This window comes from Pogoniulus pusillus, chromosome 21, assembly GCF_015220805.1.
Source record: "Pogoniulus pusillus isolate bPogPus1 chromosome 21, bPogPus1.pri, whole genome shotgun sequence".
Classification (NCBI taxonomy): domain Eukaryota; kingdom Metazoa; phylum Chordata; class Aves; order Piciformes; family Lybiidae; genus Pogoniulus; species Pogoniulus pusillus.
In genome coordinates, this window is record NC_087284.1 from 13,747,339 (window position 1) to 13,769,461 (window position 22,123).

The window sequence follows — 22,123 nt, forward strand, 5'->3', positions numbered from 1 at the left end:
TCTGAAATCCAGTTCATACTACTAGAACATGAGTATTTCCTGGGGGAAGAGTAGGAATAATTTTACTTTGGAAAATTATGTATGTTGATTGGAGAGAAGCTTGATTACCAACATATGTACAGAAAAGTACAATGTTGTTGTCCAGGTGTTTGTTTTTTTCCTGCTTATGATTAAATAGTAAATCTTGCTTGGTGCTTTATCATTTTTTTTCCCATTAGGATGAAATTACCAAAGTTCGTGCAGATAACAAGTTAAACTTAAACCTAGAGAAGAGCAGAGTAAAAGAATTGGTAAGTTTTGATTACCTTCTTCTAAAACACCTCAGCACAGAGGAATCACCAGATTTGGGTGATTCCTCCAAAGAGCGCTTTCTTACTAATTTATAATGTTTCAACTTCAAGATGGTATAAATCCAACTTCCTCATGCTGCTATAGTACAAGGTGGCCTGTTTGATTTTGTATGTCTGTCTCTTGAGATATTGTTTTAATATCAGAATTGACATATTAAACATCTAATATATTAAGTGTAGTCTAAATGTGCTGCCTATCTGCCGAGAGGTTTTCTATCTTACTGCTCTCTCTGTTTTCACATTTAATTAAGTTTACACTTTAAATTTATCATCACTGAAATGTTTCACTTCACTATAGGTAGAGAATTTATAGCACAACTAGTTTGCTAGAAAATACCTAAGTGTGAAAACAGTTGTAATTTTTTTAATCTTCTTTTAATTGTAACTGCTACTGGTTCAGATTGTTTTGATCTTTGCAATATCTGGTAGAACTAATAATGTAGTAAAAATAATTAAATGAAGACTCAGAAGGTCAACAAACTTTTCTGCATTATATGCAGCACATTAAATAGAGCTCTGCTCCTATAGGTTTTTTTTTTTTAGCAACAGTTCTTAGGATCTCAAAGAAATTGTACCTTGTTAAAATGACATTTTTTCATTTCATTTTTCCATTCAGTCATTTTTCACTGTCATGTAACAAAGATGTAATACCTCCAATCTAGGCAATAAGAACTGTACAAGTATATACAATTTATCTTCTGTATGCCCCTTGGAAATTTTTTCCATGTTCAGGAAGTTGTGTCAGAGATTTAATGTAGTGACTAGCAGTCTCTCACACTGTGGTAGGTGATTCAATCGGGTACCATTTGATCAGGTAGAATTCTTGTCTAAAGATTAATACTTCCTGCTAATGTTTTTTAATATGTGCAGTGCATTACTTGTGTAGATCATAAGCCTTGTGTGAAATGTATTTAAAATCCCTTCAGCAGTGATAACTCAAGCACTAGTGTTTTCTTGCAAATTCATGCAGGATATTGGAATCTGGACTCTGTCGGGTCGAACAGAACAGCCAGTGAGGTCAGCCCCTGGAGCCAAACTGTCCCCACAGCAGTTTAGCAGAGTGACAGAGATCGATGGGCAGGGTCCTTTCCACACACGCCCCTGAAGCCAGGTTACAGGTGGGGAGCAAAGCAACCCTCACCTAGCTAGCTGATCTCAAGAGAGGTGGGGGAGGTGTGAGTAGAGTCACAGCAGGCTATTTAAATGCCTCGGGAGCACAGGGATCTTTGATCCCAGTGCACTGAGCAAGGTCGGGATAAGTGGCATGATGAGTCATCTGGGTGTGCTGCAGCAGTTCGTGCTGGCAACAAGCTATGAGAACTGCTGTGAACAAGTGGACAGTCTGCTCAGCCTCAAGGCAGAGCTGCATGAGGAGGTTGAAAGGTTGAGTATCAGGGAAGCTGAACAGAAGATAGACTGGTGGAGTCAGGCTCTGCCCACCTTCATCCACTTTAATTGCCAGCTCTGCCATGAAAGAACAGAAAAGGAAAAAGGCAGGTGGATGGGGTGCAAGTTGTAGTGTCTGCACTGCAGACACTGGAAGAGAGATGTAATTCAGTGTTGTCTATAGTAGGCAGAGTGTCATTGTCTTAGTTGCTTCAATGTATTGTGACTTGGGACTGAATATCTAGCTTCACAAGACTGAAGCACAGCGTAATTGAAAGGTGCTGTGCATTCTAAAAAGAGCAAATGTCCTGAGTTTAGATTGATTTAACTTGAAGCACTAAGTAAAATATTCTTGTCTTTCAGTTTTGCTTGGAGCAGGTACTGAAAGAGAATTTCTTCATTTGTGAACATTGATGTGGGAAATCTTCAGCATTTCAAACTCTAAGTGCTGTATCTTAATGTGTTGATTTCACTTTAGATTTATTGGAGAATCCTATATCCTTAATGCTATGCTGTGACTGATACCTGCAGTGATAGAGATGTGATTTAAAAACCTCAATGCCTGGTACAAAATTCCATCTATATTCATGTGTTCATGCATCACAGTGCCTGTGAGGTTGCTGTTAAAAATGTCAAGATGCATCTGACAAAACTGAGTTTTCTTTTCCTTGTGAAAAATGTGGACTTTTGGGAAATCTCCCTGTTCAGTTTGAAGGAGGAAGTTTAAAACCTTGGCTTTCCTCCTTTTCTTTAGTAGTGTTATTACAGATGTGTGATAATGCCTTGCAGTAAAAGAGTGTATTTCACTGAGTTTAAAGTCCTTGGATTTGACTTAGAGAGTTGTAGCCACAAAGTGAAGATTTAACAAGCACAATTGAAAGAAGGTTTGAGTATTATTCATCAAGAAAATGTGTATTTGGCTAATGGCACTTATTTAAAAGTAAAACAGATGAAGTTATTTTCAGTGCCATGGTTCTTTTGATAGTGATGATTAGTTTATTAATCTGAGGTCCAATTCTTAGGTGAAATGTCTCCTCAAATATATTTAGATTATTTTATAAATATTCTGTCATTTTACCACTTTCAAAAAGGTGTATTTATATAGAAATGTTTTCATTTCTTTTTTCATCTCTCCATTTTTCAGAATCTAGTAACTATTTCAGTAGTTCTGGACATGGTGTTACTTGTCTTCTTTATGCCATTTTATACATCTATATCTCTTAGCTCCATTTTTAGATCAATCAAGAGTTGAAGTAGAGATCTAGGTGCTCAAGGAGCATTTCTCAATGCAGAGGCTTTATGTAGATTAATATATGTTTACTATTAGAGTGGAATAAGCTTCCAAAGTGTAGGAAAAATAAAGCTAGTTTCCACATGGGAGTATCAACAGATGAGGTCCTTGCTGTTTAACAGGATTTCAAGATGAGTGCTTGGTGATCTTAATGCTCTGCACTTCAGACTGATCGCTTATCAAGTGTCTGTGAATAACTGAATTTCCACAGTAATAGGGCCAAGGTAAATCATGCCTGTTTGAGTCAGAAACTGAACCTGCTTTAAAAGTGTGCTTCTTAGTTTAGACTTCACTTCCCTTCAACCATGGCAGGTTTAACTTACAAATCACAATTACTGATGTTCCACAAATGTAATGTGAGATATAAATGTACTGTACTTAATAAATGCATTGTAAAATGCAGTTCAGAATAATAACAATGGTGAGTGTGTGCAATGCTGACTAAACAGTTCTTTGATAACAGAGCTTGATAGGATGTTTTAGAACTTTGCCCTTCCTGAAGAAAGTAGATGGTTTAGTCTTAATTCTGTTCATACACTCAATGGATTATTTAATGGTTTCAGAGTTGCTGTTCAGAATCAGGCCTTTATTTTTCAGAAATGCAAATCTGTCAACCTTTCTTTCAGCTGCTTACTTGTGGTCATAGAGTCCAACAGTCAATCTAACACCACCGTGGCCATTAAACCATGTCCCAAAGTGCCATGTCCACATGTGTTTAAAACACATCCAGGACTGGTGATTCCACCATCTCTCTGGGCAGTCAATCTCAGTGCTTTACCACTCTTTCAGTAAAGAAACTTTTCCAAACATCCCATCTCAATCTCCCCTGGGACAATTTGAGGCTATTTCCTCTTGTTCCATCACTTGATAGCATAGTGAAGAGACTCACCTTACCTCACTTCCTTCAGGGAGTTGTAGAGAGCAATGAGGTCTTAACCTCTGACTTCTCAAGACTAAACAACTCCAGTTCTGTCAGATGCTTCTCACAATACAACTTGTTTCCAGACCCTTCACAAGCTTTGGTGCCCTCCCCTGGATGCACTCCAGGACCTCAGTGTCCACGTTGTAGTGAGGGGCCCAAAGCTGAAGGAGGTGTGACCTCAACAGTGCTGAGTATGGGGGAACAATTACTTTCCTTCTCCTACTGGCTGCACTGTTTCTGGTACAGGCCAGGATGCTGGTAGCCTTGGCCACCTGGGCACACTGCAGGCTTGTTTTCAGCTATCTGTCAAGCAGCAACCCCAGGTCCTTTTCTGCTGGGCACCTTTCTGGCCTCTCTGCCTCAAGCCTGTAGCATTGCTTGGGATTGTTCTGACTCAAGTGCAGAGCTCTGTTAAAGTTGGTCTTGTTAAACCTCATATAATTGATATTGGTCCGTTGAATGTGTGTGTCTAAATTGTAGTTTTTGCAGGAGTGTTTGATGGACTTGTCACACTTCATGGTTCAGAGGTGTGGATGAACACCAGTCTAAATTGTGCTTTTCCAAAGGACAGAAATTACACTGTAATATTGTCTCCAGAATGCTGTCAGACAATCTTGCTCAAATTCAGTGTTCTGTAGAATTCAGAAACTAAGTCATACATTTTTAAGCATGAGGTGGAAAGTTTATCTTTTTTCTTCCCTTCTAGTACTCACTGAATGAAAGAAAACTACTGGAAATGAGGACGGAAATCGTGGAATTGGTAAGAACTTGGCAACTGATTATTACACAGCAAATCTTTTTATATAAATTCGTGTTGCAGATCTGGTTGTTTTCTTTTGAGGTGTTTCATATCTTTAGGCAAAGTGTCCTTGATTGAATGTGTAGAATCGTATCAGTACAGGTAACTGAAGTACTACAGAATAAAAGGCTTTCGTATGTATTATTAGAATCTGGATGTGTATAGAAACTGTTAGGTGCTCACTTGGTTCTGAAACTTCCTGCAGATATTGTTTCTCTAAATTGTACTCTTAATGTTAATTTGTGAAATTATCCCCACATTCAGTGAGACTGAAACACATCACTAGATTGATTTGGCTTTATTTTAGAGGAGTGTTTCACCAAGCACTTCTGCTTCTTTTGTTTTCTTTCTGTAGTATAGGAGATTATCCCTAGGAAGTTGTCTAGCAGTAAATCATTAACTGGTTCACAATGCTTCAGTGATGCTGATTTGAAAATATCAGCAACTCAGCAAGTGTTATTCTCAGTTTACAAGTTCTGTCTTTCAGTCTTTACTGAGCCATAATTCTATGCCGTTTTTTTACAGAAGTCCTGCCTTTGTCATAATCAGATTCTGAATTTGTCTGTGTTGTGGTAGAATTCCTTACAAGATGAAGAAATGTTTTTGTACATCAGAAGACCAATTCTCAGCTTTTCTAATAATCCCTAAATCTTTATACTGTGGTATGTTTTCATCACAAGAGGCACTTAGACTTCCTGATAAGTCTTATAATTGAGTAGTCCCTCTTCAGTGGGACAAAAGACAGGTTGAAGTTAATGTTTATGCTGCTAGATCGAGATAAGAAGGCCTCCAGTTCTGTGACTTTCTAGGTTACCTGTTAAGGAATGTGTAATTACAGAGACTTTCTGAGTTCACCAGATTACTCAGTTCCTTGAATATAATCAGCTAGGAAGGAACTTGTATGTTGTTTTGCATTCAGAGAAAATCTGTGTCAGAGGAACCAAAAATAAAACTTGAAGGGATGGGTTAAATTTATAAATAAACTAGAAACTGTTCAAATTGCATCACTTCGTTTGTTTCTTTGGCTTTTAGCATGCACAACAAGATCGAGCCCTGACCCAAACAGACAGAAAAATAGACACAGAAGTTGCAGATCTGAAAACAATGCTTGAATCGCACAAACTTGATAATATTAAGTACTTAGCAGGTAAGGATTCTGATAGTTGTCTCTGATGGTGAAACTGCTAAGCACTGTTGAATGTTTGACAAACACTTAACTGACTGTATTCATAAAGACTCCTATTAAAAAAAAACAAACCAAAAAACAAACTTGAAATGGTCTTAGTCAAGATTAGCAGGTTTGTTTGTGTACTTGAAGCTGCAAATCAAAGGTAACTTGTTATTATTTTGGATGGGCTGTGGCTATATGACTTTTTTCTTTTCCCTGCTTTGTACTGTAATAATTTTCTGAGAAATCTAAAAGCCTGCCTGCTAACAAGGGCCAAGCAGTTCTTCTGTGCCTGACTTAATTTATAAAAGCAGCCTGCTGCAGGCATTCCTGGGATTTCTTTATCTGTCTGATGGAGATCATATGGAAAATGCCAGAAGAGACATATGCGAAATGGAATGTTTCAGCTTTTCTGACTGTTCAGCACCACATTCTTTAAACTTTCATTTTCAGACCTGTGTGTTAGAAAAATACTATCTCTGCATGTGTGCCTACATTATTGCCCCGAGTAACTTTAATATTTTGACATTCTGCTACTGAGTGTGCAGTGCTATTAAATGAGCAGGCTTGCAGTAGAAAATTACTCTTCTGACTTAGATTTTCTGATTATTCCTTCACAATGGATTTTTGTCACAAGTACAATCACTTTAGTTCTATTCATAGTACCATACTTCAGAGAACCATTATGGAAAATAAAAGGCAATTTATTAAAATGAGAGGAATTTATTTTCCCCACTGTCCTTACTCAAAACCATGTAGAACTCTCCATGGAAAACCAAAAATAACTTATTTGCCTTGTGTTGGAAGAGCTCCTTTTGCAAAGAATGACAAACCTCTTTTGTGTGTGTATCTAGAAATGAAAAGTTTACTTCATTTAAATAGGTATTTTTTTAATTGCATGCTGATAAGCTTAATCCTAAAACTAAGTTCCATTTATTTGTTTGCTGAGTATTTGACTGTAATTTAATAATAATGTTACTCATTTCTCCACTTTACAACTGTAATTTGCCATACTGATCTTTTTTGGAGTGGTAAGCAACCAAGGGTTACTTTCAGTTTTGTGACAACTTCCCAGCCCAGTTTTCCTGCCTTTTTCTCCCCTTCATTCTTACTTGTCATTTTGGTGCCACTCCACCTTGAAATTTTGTTGTAAACTAAAACTCTTACTTTCTTACAGGGAGGAGGTGGTATTTACTCTTCTAGTATCATAGTAAGATGTATGCATAGCTTTGAAAAAAATGTTCAGAGACCTAATGATTTAATGTTTCTGTTTTCTTCCTTTTTTGGTGTTTGTTGGTGTTTTTTTCAGGTTCAGTATTTACATGCCTTACTGTAGCACTGGGATTTTATCGTTTATGGATATAATGAAACATCAATTTCTACTTCTTGATTTCTGGCCAAAAAAAAACAGTTTTCTCTTTGCTTGGACTCTCACCAAGTCTGGACTGTTTTATTTATTCTTTTTTTAAAGCAGACTGTATTAAGAATGTAACCAAAGATGTGCCTAGAAACAAACTGCACACATAGGATGCAGTTCTAAAGTTTACCTCTGATGAAAGAATGGTATACACATCTCTGCTGTTTCTCTCCATTCTGGACTGCAGTACACCTTGCTGCTACTAAGTGCCATGTAGGCAAAGACTGACGTTCATACCAATCATATGGAGCTGAAGGCTGTGGAGAGGGATCTGTGGAATCATGTTCCATTGCCTGTTCGGACATGCTTGCTGGGGTCAGTGGTATGTATCAGACCGAAGCCTTGATTATTAATGTAAAACTGAAACTACACACTTAATGGTTTAGAGACACTCTTGTATAATTAGAATTTGTGCTACAGTAATCACACTTACTTCCCTCTTTCTAATGCTTGTTCATAGTTACTGTTATCAAATATTTGCTTGGCTATTTTTATAACATTAGTCTTAGCTTCTTTTCCAGATGGCCGTCCAGTCAGTCATGTTCCTTGAAAGAGTACTGTGTAATGACAGCAGTGGTTGTTGCTAGTTTTGTTTGTAATATATTTTGTGGAGATTTTTGTGACTAACTTGCCTTTCTTACCTGTAAGATCTCATACTCATTCCATATACTGATTGTTAATTTTACTGTAACTGGAAATTTGAAATGCAGTAAAATGCACTAGTTGTGTTCATGTATAGTTAAATGATACAGAGTGTCTCAGGTGGTGCCTTGATGGAAGGGAATTGGTGCTTGCTGAAAGGAAATAGATTTTAAATGGTGGTTATGAAGCAAGGTCTTAAGTGAGGGAACTGCACTGCCAACAGCTTTCTGTGTTTTTTGTTGTTTTATTAAAAAAAATCTGCTGACTTCAGATCTAGAACTTCAATAGTGATTGTAACAATAAAAGCAATAATGGAGACCTGTAGGGATGTTTAATCCAGGTCTGAGCAAGCCCATCTGAACCAGCAAGTGCAACTGAATGCAGTGAAGGAAGGCATCCAGTGTGTCCAGAGATCTGCCATTCTTCCTATGGCAGAGAGGTTGGAGTAGATGATCTCTAAGGTCCCTCCCAACCTAACCTATTCTGTGATTCCACTGATGAAATGATTGCTTTAGTAGCAGAGCTGCTGTCTGTGTTCCTTCAGTTAAGGGAAATTTCCCTTTTTTGCTCTTAGGAGGAGAGAGCAATCAATGCAGTGATAACAAATGCTGTCAGAGCACAACCACATCTTTGCTTAGTGAAATTAAGCTGTTTGGTGCCTGTACTGTAATAAACATTTACCATTTTTGGTGGTTGGAAGTACCAACTTTGAATCATACAAGTGCAGAGGAAGAAATGGATGCCTGTAACAATACCATACTGGCCTGAAATAAAAAATGTTGACTATTTCCTGGAATATACTGAGTTTTCATTGTAAATGCAACATTTAAGTTTTGATTTATTCCCTTTGAAGGTAAGTCACTGCTGATCGCTTGGGGTTTTTGACAAAGTCAGTCTCATCTCTGTGTCTGGCAAGATCTTGGAGCTGATCCTTCTGAAGCTTTTGCTAGGGGAATGTGTCCCTGCCTGTGGCTGGGGCGGTTGGAACTAGATGATCTTTAAGGTACCTTCCAACTCGAATCAATCTATGATTCTATGAAAGTTGACACCCCTTAACACCAAAGAAGAAACAGTCAATAATGTAAGGAAAACTGTTACTGCAAATTGACTTAGCCCCGGTGAACTGAATGAATCTATGTTCAGAATCTTCACTTCCTTTGTTTAAAAAATATTTTTTTTGTACTAACTTACTGGACTTGACATATTGTCAATAATTTAATGTTTGGCATTATTTCGGTGTTGGTTCTTATCTTCCCAGGACAGACCATTATATACATCTACGCAATCAGTACATCTCTGCTTGCATACCTGAGCATCTGAAAAATAGTCACCAAAATAACTGTTTAGAACTTATTTTAAATATAGGGTCTAGCCAGCTAAAAATAGATACTACATAAATACATTTCTTTTCAGGGCAGGTGGAAGGAGGAAGCGAAAGATTATAAAGCAGCATTGTCCTGGAATTAGTAGTGTCAGGCAGACCAGCACTTCTTGGTGAGTGTTCCAAACAAGGAATAAAATGTAATGCATCATTCAGGAAAAGGACACTATGAATAGAACATTATTATTATTTCCAGCTCATAAAGTCTTCAAGTGTGGTGTAAAAAGATTGTTAGTCCTGTGTGAATAGAGGCAAAATCTCTTTTCTTCTGATTTTAAAGATCAGATCAGCAATATTTCTAACAATATCTCATCATGTGTACCATATATATTTATTGGCATTCCAAAAATGTAGAAAAATCTCTCTATATCTTGCCAAGCTCAAATTATTTCAAAGAGAGACCAAAACTCAAAGAATGAGCCTTTTGGTACAGGTGAGAAGCAAGTACATCAGGATGTACTGTTAATACATCTTGAAAGCAACAGCTGAGTATGAAATGAGCACTAAATTCATTAAACAGGAGACCTAAGTTAGTAATTCTCCAAGGTTTTGTACTGTGAGACTTGCTGTATTGTGCTGTACACTGTCTCTAGTTTGGATCAGTAGGAATTCTAAATGTTCGGAAATGCTTTCCAGTTTTCTGACTTGATATCTTGATTTTTAATTGAAGAGATCTTTTGAAAGATGCAAGTGAAAAAATAAACGAGGCTTGTATTATAAAACCACTTTGGATGTGAAAATCTGCAGTAAATCCTCCTTGATTCAGAAACTAAGTTCATGTCCTGTCCAGCAGGAAAACAATTTAAAAGCAAAAAATTTAATCTAGAAATGTTTGGTCTTTTCAGCTCTTTTAAGCTTGCAAGAACAGAGAATGCAGCTCAAGCTGAACTCCAGCTCTGATTTGCTTTTGAGAAGAGCCCATCTCTACTGATAGCACGTGAGAGGAAAGGAATTGAGAGGCCTAGAGTTGTACTTAAAATTACGAGCCGACAAATGGAAATGTATTTTTGAGAGGTGTGACGTCTACTTCAATTTTTCTAACCACTGATGGTTTAGTTTACTAGTATAAGCCCTTTTCCAGCTGTGAATAGTCATTTTCCTGACCTTTTAATGAATGGTAAAATCCTAGCTTCATGCAGCTATTAACAATTCCTGTTCTCTTTGGAGAAGGTGTGCTTTTACATTATAGGTATTTGGATTTATACCACTTCAGTGGATTTTCCTCTTCCTAGTTGTGCTACTTTGAAGCTAGCTAGAATGTTTTGGTGAGAAGAAGTAGATTACAGACTGTGAAAGGGAAACAGTGGTGATGTTTGCTTCACTCATTGGCTTTCTGAGAGGTATAAGAGCAAGAATCCAAACATAGATAAGGGAGTCACTCTCTGTGCAGGCTGTAGGCTGCATTTTTCTCTCTCTAACCTAACCTGATTAATCCACCTGCTTCCTAACCGCCCCCAGCCAACCCTCCGTTCTTCCTTGGGCACAATGCAACGTCTGGACTAAGGTAGAGAGGGGTGAGAGAAGGTGGAAGGGTGGTTGGGAGCCCCTCCTGGGTGCTTTTTTAATCAGCTAAGTTCCAGTGACTAATTCCTTTGAACTTCTGATTGCAAGGTTTAAGACTTAGTCTTGCATCTCCCACTGAATTTTCAGGTATTAGGCAAGCTGCCTTTAGTGTGGTTTCTAAACATTGCAAGACCAATATTTAACAAAACTGCTATGGAGAGTCTCTTTCCAAGGCATAAGTGCACTGTAAAATCAATGATGTTTAAAAATATTTTAATATATCTGGAATAGTTGTACTTGAAAAATATTTATTAGTTTAACAATGGTGGGTTTAATTATTTTTCTTCAAACATATCTTAGATATCAGGGGTTTTTGTTGTGGGGTGGATTTGTTGGTTTGGGGTTGTTTTTTGACTGAAGCTTTCTTCTATGAACAATTTTCTTCATTCCATAAATAGAAAGTTCATTTACAATCAAATGTGTGCCCAGAATATTGGGATTTGCATTAATCAGAAACAAATGCATATGATCTTTGAGATAGAGGGCCTGCTGGGTCTTTGTTAGGAAAGCTTCCTTTGGCTTAGAACGTATTTTGTCACTCTATTGCTAAACGTTTTGAAATAGTAGTGTTGATTCTTTATTTCACACTTTAATCCTACATCACAACAATTACCTCTTGTCCTTAATGTGCAGTTTTGTAACTAAAGATCACAGAGGGAAGATAATAGTGTTTGCTTAGTGTTCCTTTGAGATCTGTCCATTCCAAGAAAGAAGATTCCAATTTTCTTGGGAGGATGCCCAGCTGGGATCAGAAACAAGATACTGGAAAGGAGTAACAAAAATTACTGCTTCAGATATTAGCCTTGGGCCAACATCTATCCCCATAGTGAGGCACATCAGCATGCTGTAATATTTCTAATACTCTGCCTTTCTTTGCTGCTGTGCTGATGTACACCCTTAGAAGTTCTTAAGGTTTCCTCATAGTATTCTGAACTGCACCTGCTTGATTTGTCATGACAAATACTACACATGAATAGTCCTTTCTTCTTTCAGGAGTAAAAATGTAGCAAGGGAAAAAAGAGAAGGGTAGTGTCTTGTGAGTTGTGGTTTGGTTTGGTTTTGTTTGTGTTTTTTCTTTGTCTTGTGGGTAAATGGCACATGTTCAGTGAGGGCACTAAACAGAACTGTATGGTACACAAATATAATGATGGTACACTTGGACCTGGCAACTGAGTTTGGTCAAATCAAGCTTGTATACAGGGCTCCAGGGTGTACTTTAGAGCTGACAAGGTTCTGTGTAATAGTTGCAGGGGGGCAGGAAGGGAAACAGGGCAGGAAGGGAAAATTCAGCGTTTATACTGTTCAGAATTTAATCTTCAGCATGCTTTGGTCCTTCTGCATTAGAAGTTTTGTAGTCCTCTTACTTAGAGTTTTCAGCAGTGTGTGTTACTGCATGAATAGGCAGCTATTAATTACTTCACTTGCAGGCATGATTTTGTCCAGGATCATTTGCATTGGTCAAAGTCATTCTCTTGTTTTTATCTAGGTTTTATTTTCTTGGGGCAAAGGTGTACCAAGCACTTTTATTTACAAAGTTCTCCCAGCGTGTTGTGGGCCACTCCAAATTCATTCTTCCTCCACTCCATCTCCTGAGGTTTGAGTGGGGGAATAAGAAGGTGGGGGAAAAGGCTTTTTCCACACGTGTACTGCCTCGTGTGGAAGCCCACGCAGGAATCGGCTGGTGCTTGGCTGGATTCTTCATGCCCAAAGTGGACACTTTGCCTAGGAAAAGCATGGAGTGAGGAAAGAAGCACAGAGTTCCTGCCTTGTCAGAGTTCGTTTTGGACTGTCCCCACATGTGGACGCTTCCGCCTTTGCACAGCTCCTGGTTTGTACCATCCCCCGTTTTTGGACAATCCCCCACTTCTACACCATTCTGTGCAAGCCTGCAAGCTCGGCAGATGCTTAGGTCCCTCTGAGAGAGAACTAGCAGCCCAACTTTCTGCTCGATACCCAAGCAGGGGAAGAAGCCATCAGTTTGGCTTACCCTCTGTGCTGCCAAAGCAGTGCCACTTCCACGAATCTGTCTCATAGAAGCTGTATCTTGAGATACTTTTGACTTTGGAAGGTCTTTCCACTGGCCCTGGATTTTTGCAGCTTGGGGTTTTCAGAAGGCTGCTGAGCTGCAGAGAAATCATCCAGCAAGGGATCCTCGCCAATTTCCTACCTCACCTCTGTGAGTAAAGTCTGCACTTCCCTTAATTCTCTGCTCAGCCCAATTTGTGAGGTAAAGCTGTGTTTGTACCTTAACCTTTTCCATTTTCTGACTTCCTTAAATCTCTAAATTTGCCCATAAACTTCCTTTTAAGAGTTTCTTAACTGCACTAGAGCCTGTAAATAAACCTTAAGGAGTTCTGTATATAGCCTGGGAGCAGGGTTTTCAGGAAAATACAAATAATTCTATTGTTAATAAGTCCTGCCTTAGCCAATTAATACCCAAACCCCTTATATTTAGTGATGTAAGAAATGAATAAATAAAAGGGCCACTTTGGAAGCTACCTTTAAAGACAACTTACCACAAGCAGATCTAGATAGTGGCTGGAGATTGTTATAATCATCTTCTATCACCACTTTTAAAGAAGTCAATTCTAATGCCTTGCCAGTTACGTTCCAAGTTCTTGTGTGTTTCTTAGATGCCAGCTAGGCCAAGGCACTATCCACCTTCTTGTCGGAGCTACTCAACTATTCACTGAGCTTTTAAGACCAAATAAAGCTCACAGAGATGAACTTGTGACCAAAAAAAACCCGAAAACACTGCTGCTGCACAGATGAGACTGAGCATGTCGAGTGTGGATGTTGCATGGAGGCTTTTAACACGTAATCACAGAAAACTTCTGGTTGGAAGAGACCTCAAAGGTCATCCAGTCCAACCTTCCACCCAGTTTAGGGTCAGTCTTAAACCATGTCCCTAAGCACCAGGTCCACACACTGCTTAAATACTTCCAGGGATGTCAATTCCACCACTGCACTGAGTAGACCATTCCAATGTTTGATAACCCTCTGCATGAAGAAATATTTCCTAGCATCCAGCCCAAACCTCCCCTGGCGCAGCTTGAAGCCATTTCCTCTGGTCCTGTCACTTGACACGGAGGAGAAGTCCAAGGGTGTACTTCTATTGTCTCTTCTCCTGACTTCACTAAGAATTGTAAATTCCACCATCTCATGGTCACTTTGTCCAAGATGGCCACCAGCCTTTACATCTCCTACTAGTCCTTCTCTGTTTACAAGCAGTAGGTCCAATAGTGAGCCGTCCCTTGTTGGCTCATTCACCAGCTGTGTTAAGAAGTTATCATCCATGCACTCCAAGAACCACCAGGACTGCTTCTTGTCTGCTGTGTGCCAGCAGATATCCAGTAGGTTGAAGTCCTCCACAAGTACAAGGCTAGTGATTCTGAGACCTACCCAGGCACCTGTAAAACACTTCATCAACCTCCTCATCCTGTTTGGATGGTCTACAGCAGACCCTCTTCAAGCCATCTGCCTTGTTGCCCTTTGCTCTGATTCTTACCCTCAAGCATTCAACCCCATCATCAACTTCATCATCATGATCAAGAAGTCAAGGCCCTCCCTGCGATACAGGGCCACCCTACCACCTCTTCTACTGTACCTGTCCCTTCTGAAGAGTCTGTAGCCATCCAACACAGCCCTCCAGCTATGGGATTCAACCCACCATGTTCCTGTCAGTGCAATAATATCATAATTTCCCTGCTGCATGATAGCTTCAAGCTCTTCTTGCTTATTCTCCATGTTTTGCGCATTGCCATAGATACACTTCAGCTGGGGTGCCCCCTGGCTGCTCCCTGCTTGACCAGTCCCAGGCACTTAGTGAATCCTACCTCATCAACGGCTCTTGCATCTTCCTTATCTTGTTGCCCATTGTCCTCTACCTCACCTGAGGAAGTGGTGGAGCCATGTCACCATCTCACAGATGTCCCAGGTTTGTCTCCAGCAAGCTCGGTCCTTCCCCTTTCCTCATTCCATTTTAATTTAAAGCCCTGTCAGTGAGGCCAGCCAACTTCCATGATAAAACCCTTCTCCCCTTTTGAATGAGCTGTACCCTGTCTGCTGCCAGCAGGCCTGGTGTCATGTAAATTGACTTATGATCAAAACCCCCAAAATTCTGGTGGCAGAAGGCTCAAACCCAGGAATTAATCTCATGAAACTTTTTCAGTACATTTGGGTCAGTCCCTACTGCTGGGATGGAGAACACCACCTGTGTTGCCAAGCCCTCAAGCAACTTCCCCAAAGCCCAGAAGCCTTTTTGAGTTGCATTTGTGCTTCTGTTGTTAGCTTCATCACTCCCGAGCTGCCTAACGAGCAGCAGGTAGCAATCCGATGGTGGCACCAGATGGGGCAGTTCCTTAGAATGTCCCTAGCCCGTGCCCCAGGTAAGCAGCAGGCCTCGCTGTGGGGTGGATCTAGCCTGCACATGGGGCCCTCAGTTTCCTTAAGAAGGGAATCCCCTACTAATATCAGCCTGCTTTTTTTCTTGTTAGTGTGAGCCCTAAGGCACAGGACTGGCTGACATGCTCTGGGCAACTGTACGGATGGACTTTAATCTCCGTCCTTGTTCGCTCAGCCCTGTTTCTAGAGCACCATATTGTTTGTGTGTGGGCAACTGGAAAGATGGGGGAGATTGGGAGGGGGCTCACCTGTCTCTTCAGTGAAGGACCAGCCTCCATTTCCCCCCATCTCTAAAGTCTCCTTTATCTGCATGGCATGAGGACATGGGATCCCCTGCTTCTCGTGCAGTCAGCACCTGCTGCCCCTCCCTCAGGGATGACAGAGCCTGGCTCCATAATTCATCTCTCATTCACATTCCCTGGTAGTTCTTGGTCTTGCAACTTCCTCCTTCAGCTCAGCCACCATGCTGAGCATTCACCTCTTCACACCTAACAGAGGTGTTGGCTGTGCCACTCTCCATTGCAAGTGCCAGGCTCCTGCCCTCTCTGCAGCCAGGAGCGGAGACACCTACCTATTTGTGTGGTGCTTCTGCCTCGGTGCCCACAGGCACAGGCAACAAACTTCAGCTTGGTTGCAATCATAGCTGGACCTCTATGGGCAACTGCCCTCGCAGCCTGCCGAGGCACACCCAGGTGAGTCACCTTTAATTGGCCTTGGTCCTGGGGTGTTTAAATGGCCCATGGTGGCTGAGGCTCAGACCATGTCTGTCCCTGCCTCTCAGATAGAGAAACTGGAACCCAGCTGGGGCAGCCTGCAGCTCTGAGCTTCCTGGGCACAGAAATCTCCCATGGACACTGAAGATCTATGAGGTCTCTTCCAACCTTGGTGATACTGTGAAACCTCCAGTCTTGCCATCTGCCCCTGAGACTGGCTGCGATGGCAGCCACTCAGCTGTTCTGAGTATTTTTTATGTAGCGGTTACCTTACTGTGTGAGCTACATTGCTGTACCATTCAGAACTCCTGGGTGCTAGGAAGCTTTTAAATTGATGAAATTCAATGAAAGTTGATGACAGGAAATTGCAAAATAAGGCTTAGACTTCCAGAAGTCTATAGAGAAATCCTGGCCTGCATCAGGAATAGTGTGGCCAGCGGGACCAAGGAAATCATTTTGTGTCTGTACTCAGCACTGGTTAGGCCACACCTTGAGTACTGTGTCCAGTTCTGGGCCCCTCAATTCAAGAAAGATGTTGAGGTGCTTGACCGTGTCCAGAGAAGAGCACCAAGGCTGGGGAGGGGGCTGGAGCACAGCCCTGTGAGGAGCGGCTGAGGGAGCTGGGGGTGTTCAGCCTGGAGAAGAGGAAATTCAGGGGAGATCTCACTGCTGTCTACCTGAAAGGAGGTTGTAGCTAAGTGAGGACTGGTCTCTTTTCTCAGGTTCCCAGTGACAGAACAAGAGGACACAGATTCAAACTGTGCCAGGACAGGTTTAGGCTGGATGTTAGGAAGAAATTCTTCATGGAAAGAATGATTACCTGTTGGAATGGGCTGCCCAGGGAGGTGGTGGAGTCACCATCCCTGGAGATGTTTGAAAGGAGGCTGAATGAGGCACTTAGTGCCATGGTTTAGTTAATTAAAAGGTTTAGGTGATAGGTTGGACTCAGTGATCCCAGAGGTCTTTTCCAACCTGGTTAATTCTGTGATTTTGTGGTTCTGTGAAATTCTTGCAGGCATTGCAATATTTATATTTCCTCTAAAAAAGGAGCCTTGTTTTAAAATTAAGCTTCTTTGAGGAGCTTGAGTTGATCTATTTTTGTTTTATTCTCCTAGTCACCTCCCAGTCTGTGCATTGCAGTGCACTCCTCTGTCTGAAGTGTTTCATGTTTAATAATCAGATTTGGGGATGCCTGTGACCACAGGTCTCTTTTTAAAAATAAAAAACCCCAAACAAAAACCCCACAAAAATCCAAATACAGTAACTCACTAAAGCAACACTGAGATAATCATCTTTTTGCTACTGAGTGAAAATGCCAAACTTCAGAAAATTGAACAGCATGCTGCCAGCTAAGCAACCAACTAAGTTGACTTGTTATATTTCGAACAGGATCCCATTTGCCTCGAGGTGTCAGACCACACCTGACACATTATGAAGTTGGTGATTCATAAAGTGTGGTTAACTGGGGGGTGGGGAGTCTGAGGAAGCTAATCCTGTTTGATAGAGAAAACAGTGGGTAATCACCAGCTGACAAAGCAAAAATATGCTTACTGTGAAAGGTGAATGTTTAATAGAAACCTCATTTCCATTTACATAAATGCCAGTGTTTTGAAAGATGTTTTCTTTCTCTGCTGTTATTCAATAGGGGGAAAAAAAAGAAAGTAGAAAAGCATAGTTATGTACTTAGACACTTCCAGCTCATTTTCCTTTGAAATTCCCAACTTTAGATATTGACTATGTCATTCAGTAAATTCATTTTGGGTTCTTTTATATGTAATATAGGTAATAAGTAGTTTCAAATGTGTTTTTGAGATTTATTTCTCCCCACACACACCCCAGGTTGTAGAAAAACTTGAAGGAGGGAAGGGTTGGTTTCACTTCTTAATGAGAGATTTAATATATTTCTTAATGAAACAGTGTTTAATGCATTAGAATATGACCAAAGGCTCTTTCACAAGCATTTACTTGTTCACTAAAGTTAAATGCTTATTTATATGAAGGTTTCATGATCCGTCTTCTGATGCTTGTTTAAGTCTTTGTACAAATTGTATTTCAAGTAGTGATTTAAATACTTCTGTACACTGTTTAGTGCATGGCCACATGCAGCAAAACCACAAGACCCCGAGGTAATCAAATATCTCTGAACAAAGCAAGCCACAAGATCATTTATAAGCAGATACAAATATGGGATGGGGGTGGGGAATTGCAAGGTGTTAGAAGTCTGTGTACTGTATAAATATCTTAGATACCAAATAGATAAGGCTGTAGCAACAGCAAAAGAAAACATAAGCAAAGCCAGTTACTTTGGTCCATAAGCTAAGGTTAAGCATGCAGTTCCTCTTTGCTCTTGGACAAAACCCAGCACTAGAGACAACTGCTGCTTAACAACTGCCTTTGCAGCACGTGTAGCTGCCTGTTCCCTTCAACGACGGTACCAGAATATGGAGGTTTATTTAGTGTGCTTTTTTGTTGCCCTGGAATGAAATGTTTTACTGCAGATATCAGAACTCTTACATCAGCTGCCTTAGCCTTAGTGTGAAAATTGTAACTGATACATGCAGTGGGGGGTGGTTGTTTCTTAGATATTTTGTGTTGCTCTAATGTACTGTGTTTGAGGCTTCTTTGCAAACTACCAAAGGATGATTGTTCCTTGCTAGTCACCCTTACTAGAGTAACAGGTGAGCTAGGAGATGTGGTGATAAGTCAGAACATGCTGTAATGATATTGATGAGACAAAATATAAATGATGAGACAGCCAAAAAAAAGAGACAGAGACAAAAGAAGTTATTTGCTTCTTGAAGCCCTGGAAGCAAGGGGGAAAATATTTGAAACACATACATATAATGAAAGAGAGAAACTCAAGAAATGGTAATGTTAAAGAAGGACTATGAGTGATAGCAGGTAGCATGTTAGTTGCTAAGTTACGAGGTAATTTTGGACAGCAGCTGTGTAGGCAAGGATGGTTTAACAGGTCTGTGCCAAAGTTCCCATGTTCAGAGATTATATGTAAGCATTATGTCAGTGTCAAATCCTCACACACAGAGCACACTGATTCTGTTGCTGGGAAAGGTATCTGTGGTGGTGGAGAAAGGAGCTGCCTCACTTTCTGCTCCATTTAGGGCTGGGGGAGGGGGGTACACCAGCGTTTGTGTCTCACTATCCCACATTCAGATGAGTCCTCCAAATTCCAGCTCCTGCTGGGATAATTATACAGGGAAATCCAGCTTTTAAGAGCAGAGAGTAGTTCCTGCCTGTTTTTCATAGTGCTACCTACCAAGGCTGCAAGCACTTAAAATTTCTGCCTTCTCAGACGAGATTCTAGCCTGCCTGAGGATAGGAAACAATGGCCCTTGGCATAATCTTTTCTGCAGTGGGGATGAAATAGGCCTGTTGAATGATAAAAAGAGACTCTAGTCTTTTGCTGGGATCCTGAGGGCTGAGGAGCTTTTCTCCCAGGATGGATTCTAGCCTTTCCAAAGACAAAGACTGGTGAATTCAGTAATGAGTTCCTAGCTAGCCAGCAGAATAGATTTGCTGTGTTTACACCTTGTCACAAGAGAGCTGTGTGCCAGTTGTGGGATGTGTGGGAGGTTTTTGTGGTTTTTGTTTGTTTGCTTGTTTATTTGTAGTTTCTGCTTCCATAGAGTTCAGGTCTTGTGAAGGAGATTGATAAATATGGCTAAGTGCCAGTGCTGGGTATTGCACAGACTTTCTTGCAGCAATGCAGTGGGCTGAGAGAGGCTGTTGCCAGAATCTTGATTTCATTCTTTTTAGTGTGTGATCAGTGTTATTTAGCTGGTCTGACTTCAGAAGCCACATTTGATCTGTATGACAATTATGATTCTCTGAGCTCTTTCATGAGTGTGTCCAATTTAATTTACGGTGGGTTGGTCCCTCCACTGGGATGTGGGAGGGGGTGTGGGGGGTATGTGTGCATGTGTGTGCCTCTTAATATAAAAGAAAGAGTATTTGGAAAGTTGCATGACAAAAAGTATCGTTTTACCAAGGATAGGTTCTGCCAGACTATTTTGGCAGCTTTCTTTGGTAATAACTGTGTAACAACTTCTGTAGACAAAAGAAATGCAATAGATCTTGGTTTCGGGTTCCACATAATCTAACTTGAAGAAGTTGCAAAGATGGTGCTGTAACCTCATGACAGCAAGACAAAAAGAGTTCTGTTTGCTGGTGTTCAAGAAAGACCATTTCAAGCTGTAAGTATTCTGTAGAAAGATTACTGAGATGTTCAGAAACATGATTCATTTAGCCTAACAAATGAAAACTGAACCCAAGATGACTCTGAACATGCTCTAAAGGATACTAAGTAGCAAAGAAAGAACTTTTTTCAGGTGCAGGACAGAGACTTGCCATTAAGTACATTTAGGATGGGAGTTATAAAGATGATCCTGACCATCCGAAATTTTAGGATTTGGAACAGTGGTCCAGCAGAAGCAAGAAGAAATCTGTTTGAGAGAGTAGCATGAACCAACAAAGACAAGATTCCACGGGGAACTTACCTCTGCTGTAGTTTTACATAAACACTGGAGGAAAATGCTGTTTATTATTTGGCTATCTGGAAACTTATACTAGAGTTGGTATGACAACATTATATCCACTGGTTCAAGTGTCAGGACTATGTCAGCATATTTTTTACAGTAATTTCAGTAGATTAAAAAACCCAAATGTCATGCCCTAGTGTTCAGTGAGTATGAAAAATGTGACCTTTTTTAAAAGTCTTTTAATCCTCTGCCAATGCATCCAAAATAATTTACTGTGAAACTGAAGGCAGTGCTAATGGTCTGCTCTCCTCAATACTCAAAACATGAGTTTGAAAGGGGAATCATCTACATTCTGAAATGCACTAAGCCTTATTTTCATGTTAAAATCACCTTTTAAATTCCTTTACAGATTGCTTTTAATATATGTGAACATATGATCTAGTTATAGCTAAAACTAATTTGCATTTCAATTATCCTCCCTTCTTGCTAGGTCCTCAGCAGATGAACAATCCTAGGAAGAGCCTAGGTGCTCTCTACTTCACTACACCATGGTGGACCTCCTGTCCTGCTCCTGAAAAGTCCAAAGGTGAAAAAGGGTAAGTGTGTATACATGGATGCACACATGGAGAATCTTGCATTCACTGTGCCCAACCCTGGTGTTCATGCATACAGCAAAGTCTGTACGCACAGTATGAACAAAGGAGTTTGGCACAGTGCTGTGTAAGCTACTTCTTAGAGTGCCAAAATCCTCAACCCATAAGCAGCTGTCTCAACCTCCCTTTACGATCTGTGCCTTCTCTTCTTGGTCTCAAACTGCAGAAGTCCACTAATTTCTCCACAGCCTTGGTATCTGGCTCTTCAGTCTGGGCACTGCCATGGGCTATCTCTGCTGTTTCTCACTGTCCTGGTCCTTTAAAAGACCTCTTGTTGGAGGTCTGGAGCAGTATTTCAACAGCTGGTCTTGGCCCTACTGAAGACTGATAGGAAGTTGCAGCCATTTTGAGGGCATGAACTCTGACACCATCATCCGTTTCTCAGATGTTGCAAAGCTGCACTGCAAGCCTCTGTTTTCTCATGCTTTGCTCTGTAACCCAGCACTGCTGGCCACACCATGTTTTGCCTTTGACGAGGTTACATATCTCTGTTCCTGAACATCTTGCTGTTACCCTACCCTCTTCAGCCAATACAAGAATTGCTGTAACTGACATGTTAAGGTATGATGGATATGGGAAATGAAGTGATTGGAGAGGTGCAATCTTTCAGCTTGGTTGTCCTTAGTTATTCTTTGTGTATGTTTCCTGAGGAGAAGTAGATAGGGTCATTTAAAAAAGGTCATTAACTGGCAGCTTGGTAAAGGGCTGTGGAAGTGTGTATTGAAGAAAGTGGAATAAACAACAAAACCAAAACATGAGGTTATGATTCAACAAAATATGCCATAAGGGAGCACTTAAGCAGACAATGTTTATTGCCTAATGTGGTCTAAAGTCCAGACAGTGTGTAGATGCAGTCCAACGGAGCTCTCCTAAGGCTGGAAATGAAGAGATGCAGAGAAGCAGACCACAGAGGAGGCAGCATATTTTCCTTTGGAAAG

General features: G+C 40.5%; 1 protein-coding gene across 12 annotated transcripts in view; it reads left to right on the forward strand.

Moving 5' to 3' along the window:
* Positions 1-8,771, forward strand: part of MCUR1 (mitochondrial calcium uniporter regulator 1) — an 80,788-nt gene extending 72,017 nt beyond the window's left edge. For 11 of the 12 annotated variants that reach the window (XM_064161007.1, XM_064161006.1, XM_064161008.1 and 8 more), the window contains 4 exons: positions 219-290; positions 4,656-4,709; positions 5,781-5,895; positions 7,226-8,771. In XM_064161007.1, coding sequence (XP_064017077.1) covers positions 219-290; positions 4,656-4,709; positions 5,781-5,895; positions 7,226-7,281 — 297 coding nt within the window. In that variant the 3' untranslated portion in view covers positions 7,282-8,771. The other variant, XM_064161010.1, reaches the window with a different exon arrangement.
* Positions 8,772-22,123: the final 13,352 nt, after the last annotated feature.